This window comes from Tupaia chinensis, unplaced genomic scaffold (assembly GCF_000334495.1).
Source record: "Tupaia chinensis unplaced genomic scaffold, TupChi_1.0 Scaffold000386_1, whole genome shotgun sequence".
Classification (NCBI taxonomy): Eukaryota; Metazoa; Chordata; class Mammalia; order Scandentia; family Tupaiidae; genus Tupaia; species Tupaia belangeri.
The window spans coordinates 204,417-211,550 of record NW_006159888.1 but is presented as its reverse complement, the minus strand read 5'-3'; the positions used below and the strand labels follow the sequence as shown (position 1 = coordinate 211,550).

General features: G+C 45.0%; 1 protein-coding gene and 1 pseudogene across 1 annotated transcript in view; one reads left to right on the top strand and one right to left on the bottom strand.

Annotated features, from left to right (window-relative positions):
* LOC106735427 (60S ribosomal protein L7 pseudogene) overlaps nt 1-6,275 on the top strand; it is a 33,274-nt pseudogene extending 26,999 nt beyond the window's left edge.
* Nucleotides 6,272-7,134, bottom strand: part of LOC106733149 (uncharacterized) — a 132,378-nt gene continuing 131,515 nt past the window's right edge. The window contains exons 6-7 of the mRNA XM_027773890.1: nt 7,004-7,101; nt 6,272-6,360 (exon numbers count right to left, since the gene is read on the bottom strand). Of these exons, the coding sequence (XP_027629691.1) occupies nt 6,272-6,360; nt 7,004-7,101 (187 nt within the window). The remainder of the gene's footprint in view (nt 6,361-7,003; nt 7,102-7,134) is intronic.

The window sequence follows — 7,134 nt, the reverse complement described above, 5'->3', positions numbered from 1 at the left end:
GTGCCCTATAGAGAAAACCCCCCAAAAAAAAAACAAAAAAAAAAAAAAAAAAAAGAAAAAGAAAAAGAAAAGGAAAAAGAAAAGAAAAGAAGTAGTCCCCCTTACTAAAAAGGACATCTGCTGGAAACACTCGTTTTGCAACCAAGGCCTTGCCTGGATTTTATATTTGAAAATGATGCTCATTTAATTAAATACAATCAGGTACTTTAAAGGGCTAGACTGACTTTATGGAGCCAATGCTTACAAAGCCCTCTGGGAAAAACTAGCCTAGTACCTGGCTTATAGAGTTCTCAGCCTCAAAGATTAGTAAGGAAAGTCACTTGATGGAAGACCGAAGAACTTCAGGATATTTTGGAAATATCCTAAAGAAGAGAGGAATTCACCAACATTGATAGGCATTGCAGGTGAGATCGGGTGTGGAGTTCTTGGCTTGGCTTCTGTTTATAAATCAGAAAACTACATACTGTTAAGATTTCATTCTCCCAAAGTTGATCTACAGAGACAACAGGATTCTTAACAAAACTATAAGAGAATATTTTATAGATATCAACAAGCTGATTCTAAAAGTATACAGAAAAGCAAAAAAATAAAATAACTAAAAAAACATTAAAAAACAGAGGACAGATGGCAGCACAGCAGTAATACAGTTGGGCTCACATGGAAAGGTCCTGAAAACATCCTGAGGCTTCCTTTTGCATACCTGTGATCAGGGCTTCAGGGAGGACTGAAGCCGGGGGTGGACTGCTTCAAATCCTGTTGGGGGTATCTCTCTTCCTCCCTCTCTCACAGGAAAAAAAAAAAAGTAAACTCAATAAGAAAAAGGAACAAAATCAGAGGTCTCACATATCTGACTTAAAGCTACAGTATGTAACAGAAAAGAGTGTCCAGAAATAGACCCTTCCAACCACTGTTTCTTGGCAGTCGTACAGAGGCAACCAATGGGGGAAGGAGTCTTTTTAACAAATGTGCTGCAACAACTGAATGTGCCCAAAAACTGAACCTTGACACTTTTCCTGAATCTTATAAAAATTAACTCAAAATAGGTCATGGATCTAAGTATAAAATATAAAACTATGAACCATCCTAGAAGAAAACACAGGATAAATTCTCCATGGCTTCGGGTGAGGTAAAGGGTTCCTACATACCACACCAAAAGTATGACCATGACTTGATTTTTGTTAACGGTGAGAGGTAGGGTTCAGATTCATCTTTCTGAAGGACATTAAGGAGAAAAATAGAGGCATCACATTAATGGGACAGAGAAAGGGGGTATCATCTGTTGGAGAAAACTTTATAGTATTATCAACTGGACTGGGAAGAAATGCACACATGTTGGAATATTCACTTTGCAAGCTAAATAATGTGATTAAATGTATAAAAGAACTTGAAATAATTTTTTTTAAATCTATGACCATGAAAGAAAAATGACAAACTGGATTCTATCAAAATTATACTTTTTTTTTTTTTTTTTTTTGCAGAAGATACTATCAGAGAATTAAAATACGACTCAGAGACTGGAAAAAATACTACAAAGCACATAACTAACAAAAAACCTGTACTCTGAATATATTTTTTAAAAAACTTCCAAATACAACAATAAGAAAACAAATAGTCCAGTAAGAACTCTGCAGATTGAGGCGTTCCAACAGATACATATAGATATATAGATATATAGATATATGAAGAGAGAGAGAGAGATGGCAAATATATGCATGAAAAGATGTTCAAAATCAGTAGTTATTTCAGAGGATTCTTATTTTCAGGGCAATATAATTATTTGCAAAGATTCAATAAGAATCTGTGTTCCTTGCAGAAATGCATATCAAAACCAAATTAGATATTACACACCTAACAGAATGACTTTTTAAAAATCTGGTAATACTAACTGTTGGTGAAAATGCAGATCAGTGGAACTGTAAGATGTTATTGATGATTGAAAGGAACTTGGCATCTCTTATATAGTTAAATATACACTTACCATATGACCCAACAATGCATTTCTAGGTATTTAACCCAGAGAAATAAAAACTTATGTCCATATAAAGACTCATACACTAATGTTCTCAACAGCTTTATTTGTTATAGCCAAAAACTGGAAACAACACAAATATCCTTGAACTAGTGGAGAGATAAATAAATACATCCATTCAATGAAATGCTACTCAGCAATTAAAGGAAAAAATAAAATGACTGAAACACATAATAACATGGATGAGCCTCAAATGCATTATGCTAAGTGAAAAAAGCCAGACTCCAAAGGCAACATGTGATATGATTCCACTTAGACTTTTTGAAATAGGAAAATACATAGGAATGGAGGACAGATTAGTGAGGCACTGCAGGTGGGTGGAGGAGTTGAATACAATGTGAGACACTCATTCTCTTCAGTGATGTCTCTCCTGCAGTTTGCATGAGGTGGTGGTTACATGACTGCATATATTGTCAAAACTCTTAAAACTGTACACCAAATAGTATACCTTTTACTGTATAATATTTCTTTAAATTGCTGTATATAATCTAAGAAAGAAAGGAAGAAAAAGGAAAAAGCCAGCAAGCAAGCAGGTAGGCAATCCAGCAAGCCATCTAGCCATATCAACTTCCTGGTGCAAACCTTCCACAGCTCTGAGCACCATGGTTAGTCCAGAATTCTACACAAAGAGCTGCAGCCTGCCCTTCCTATCTGAAGCCCAATTCTTGCTATGCTGATTGCTCCATAGCACTTGCCATTTCTGCAAACAAAAGCACACAGCACAATACCTAGAAGAGATGCCCAGGAATACAAGCTCCTGTCCTTCATCCTCTGGCATCGGCTGATGGTAGTTCCCCCTCCTGAAAGCTCCTTCCACTCCGTACTACATCTAACTAGCAGGTGTTCGGCCTCAGGTAACATCTCCTTATGAAGAGTTTCTCTGGACCATTTCCTCCCCATCCCTGACCCCCCCTAGTGGCAACCTCATCTACACAGTAAAGTCTTGGGGATGTTCAGACTCTGCACATTTCAAAGGACCGGCTCTTTATTAGAGGATAACTTCTACTCCCTTGGAATATACTGCCTGACAGGCATGTCTTTGCCTTGGGACATGCTGATCAGTAGTTTATGGCCTTGGGACATGCTTAGTAGTAGTCTATTGTGGGGACCTGAGCTATTTGGTATCACTCTGGCCTCTGGAGGGCTGGAGACTGAGCAATCAAGGTCAGTTTAGTGGGTGCCGCATGTCTAAATAACTAACTCTAGGAAAAATGCTGGACACTGAGGCTTAAAGAACTTCTCTGGTGATACTTCTTACATGTCCCGTTTGAATTAAACACAGTCTGTTTGATTCCATGGAAGGGGACACCTGGAAGCTTGTGGCTGATGTCTCCTGTCCTACGTGCCTTTTGCCTTTGTTGATTTTAGTCTGTGTCTTTTCACTTTATAAATTAGAACCAACAAGGACAGTAGCATTTTTGAGCTCTGTGAGTCCGTTTAGCAAATCATTGGCTGAGGGCGTCTTGGGCAGCCCTGACACATCATCTTGCTGTGTTTACAAATGGATTGTTACTGTCTGCCTCTCTCTGTGCTATTTAAGGGGAAGAAACTGGTGTGATTCACCTACCATCTCTAGTGCCTGGTACTGTGCCTGGCACTTAATAAGTATTAAATAAATGCCTGAGTGCAAGAGAAGCCTCACCCACTCATAAGCCAGAAACGTGCCCCAGGGGTCTGCAGAAGAATGTGGAGGTAGCATGGGTTCCCCATCAAGATGAAATCCTGTGACACAGATCATACAAATGCACAGGTAGTAAAAACTATCAGTCTAAGAGCCTGGGCTGAGAACTAAGCTTGTCAGATCACACATCCATGACAGGAATGTAAAAAGCCTTAGCTGAGTAACAGCAGTGTGGTAGCATGGCTGAGGGCTTGGAGGCTCTGGATGCTTGGGGGGAAAACGAGAACAGTGTGGAAGAAGGAAGGGCCATGGCAAGTCAACCCATCAACTACATCTCATTTGCAGATTCTGCCTTGAAGGGAAGTCTTCTCCACAGCGGGAGGTATGACATTTCAGTGGGAAATGTCAACACTGGATATTTAAAATTCAAGAAGTCATTTGGAAGCAAGGAGAGCCTCTCTCTCCTACCTCATTCCCAGCCTGGTGCTCCTACTTCTGAGTAAGTTGTAACCCCAGGCCCCCATGCAGGCCTATCTTATTCTGCTAAGAACTCTGAAAATGTTTAGTAACAGGCCCCACCAAGAAAATCACACGATAACTAAGCTTTGCTAACACAGTTCAATTAAACGCACATGTGCTTTGTTTTAAAGCCATAAGGGTAGTCAAAGAAATACAATATGCAACATATGCCAACTCACTGAGGGGAACCCATCCCAAATCATTGCTCTGATTTGAATCATGGAACTTTAGAGCTGATTAAGAAAGAAGTCACATGTTTGATCACAAATTTTTGTTTTGCAAACAGAAAAGCTGGTATCAAGAAAAAAGCCAACTGCTGAATAGCAACGACAAGAACAGTGAGTGTGTGCATAGCCAGAGCACTATTTTGACACGGCAACCCAGCCAGGCACCGCCTCTGCTCACTAGGCCTGGCTCCATGTCAGGGAAGCAAAAGGCCCCCATCCAGTTACACTTCCAGGCCTGACGCTCTGTTGCCTGTTCTGGGCAACCTTGGATAAGTCATCGCATGTCTCTGAGCCTGTTTTCGCATCTAAGTTAGCAGGGAGTATTTTGCTGGCATATTAAAGGTGCTCAAAAAAATGTAACTTCCCTTTCCTTTTCCTTTCAAGTATTCCCCTATGGCAGCCTTTTCCAACCAGACTTCTTCATCTGAACTACGAATTCGGAGAGAAGGATCTGAGTGCCTGTTTCTCATTCCCTCTCGAGGATGGCAAGTAGCTAGTACTACCGTGGGAGAACAGAGAGGAGTCACTGCATACTCAGGGCATCAGGGCGAATTCTGTTCAGGAATCCAGCTGAGAACGATGGATAACCTCACAGCTCCCAAGGCTCTGCGGCACACACAGCATCGTTCCACACATCTAATATTGATCACTGCTGATGCACATTCTGCCAAACAAGGCAGGTGAGGGGGTTAAGGATGGGAGAAGGGGCTGAGAGAAGAGGGGATTTAAAAGGCTTTCTTCAGTGCCTCTGTGGCTGGCTATGACCAGCACTCCCACAGCACTATAGGCTGCCTGAAACCCCTCCACCTCAGTTCTATGGGGCATGGCATTTGCTTCTGGGTCTCCCACCACTCTTTAACATGTTGCCTTAAACCCTGCCCTGCCACTGCGGGCAGCTCTGAACTACTCAGAAAACAGCCTTCTGTGCCTCAGCTCTTATCTCGTTCCCCCAACTCCTTCCCTTGCCTCAACCACACACGCACTCCAGACCTTCACACAAGTATCATTGTTATCTCTGAAATTCATCCAGGCTGCCTCTGCCCCAGGTTGGGCTGGAGAAGCCCTGGATCTCAGGGTACTAATAAACCCGGGTCTCTGCCATCAACCCCTCTCTCACTGCAAACCCTGGGACAAGGGGACAAGAGGGAGTTCAGAGGGTGGGTAATGGTGGCCATCTCTCAAGTCCTACTGGGCTGGGCTTGAGTTTGCAAGGGGGAGCAAGTGGGCCTTACAATCCAGAGCAGAAGAAAGGCCATATGGGCAAGAGCAAGGGAGGACCCTTGCACTTTGCTGAAGTTCTTGGGGTATATCTTGGTTAAACTTTCTCAAAATGGGCTCTGTCTAAGCACCCCATGATAGACTGAAGAGAAGGGGGATGTGAGGAAGTTGAAGTTCTGAACAATGAAAGAGTTCTAGTTAGAGGAGACACCCACAGCTGGATTATTCAATGTTTTTAGATTTCATGTGCTTGTTTTGGGAGAGGGCAGATGGTCACATAGTGGTCAATGCCAGGTCTGGGTGTCTTCCACTTTCCTTTCCAGACCCTCTGAAGAGCAAAGCCCACTCCAGGTGCTGCAGCCCAGCTTCTGCTCTCCTCCCCACCACCTTGTGCAATCCTGCAGAGGCATGACCTTGCTGTCTGCCGACTTCTGCTCCTCACTGGCTTTGCTCTGGGACCCTGGCACACTCAGAGTTCCACCTGACCTCTGTGTCGTGCTGCAGCTTCCCTCCAGCACAGGCAGAAGGATATGGGTGCATTATCTCCTCCACTCTGGGCACAATCGATCTGCCTTCCCTCCCAGCACCGCTGCGGAAGCTCAAGACACTTGGAGAGTATTTACAAGGACAGAAACAGAGTCCAGAGCAGCAACTAGCCTAGGGCAGGTGGCTGTCATTCACTAACCACTCTGGACTGCCTCGCTGGGCTAATTCTAGGGCCAACGTCTTTTTCTCCGGCAGTACCACTGCGAGGAAGACAGAGGAGCACTACAAGGGGAATCGGCCCCAAGAGACACCAGAACAACCCCATCTCTGGGAAACATGCTTCTGTTCTAGAGGACCAGGACAAGCCCCCTCCTCTGCATCTCAGTCCTGAGCCAGTACTAAGCACACTCACAGCCAGGGGGCGCGATACGCTCCATCCTGGGGCCAGCATGGCCTGTCCCATCTCCCCTGCTTTACTCAGGTCGAAGACCTGCCTGTTGTTCGAAACTCAATCACGTGACGTTGGTCAGGAACAGCTTGGGGAAGGGAAACAGCGCATCTGGGGGCCAAATTCTAGTCTCACCTTAAACACTGTTTCCCAGTTGACGACGCGCCCTGTTACCCGGCCCGGACAGGGTCCCAGCAGTAACAGGTGTCCCACCTCCACAAGCGGGTCAAAGAAGGGGCAGGTGGGAGGAACTCAGAATTAAACCAGGAAAAAGGAAAGGAATTAGAAGGGCGGAGCAATGGAAGGAAGGGACCAAGAGATGGAAACGGGAAATAAAAAGTGAGGGAGGAAAAGGCAGGAACGGGTAAGGAAGAGAAGGAGAGAAAGGAGATGCCAAGGGGCACAAGAGGGCAGACGGCGGGCGCGCAGGGCGCGGCGGGCGGCAGCGCCCTTACCGGCGGTGGCCGAGCGCAGGCTCTCCAGGCTCCAGGCGCGGGACAGGGCGCCGCGCATGCCCCCACTGCCGCCGCGGCCGCCGCACACCACGCCGCTGCTGTCGGAGGCGGAACCCGGGGCCAGTCCGGCG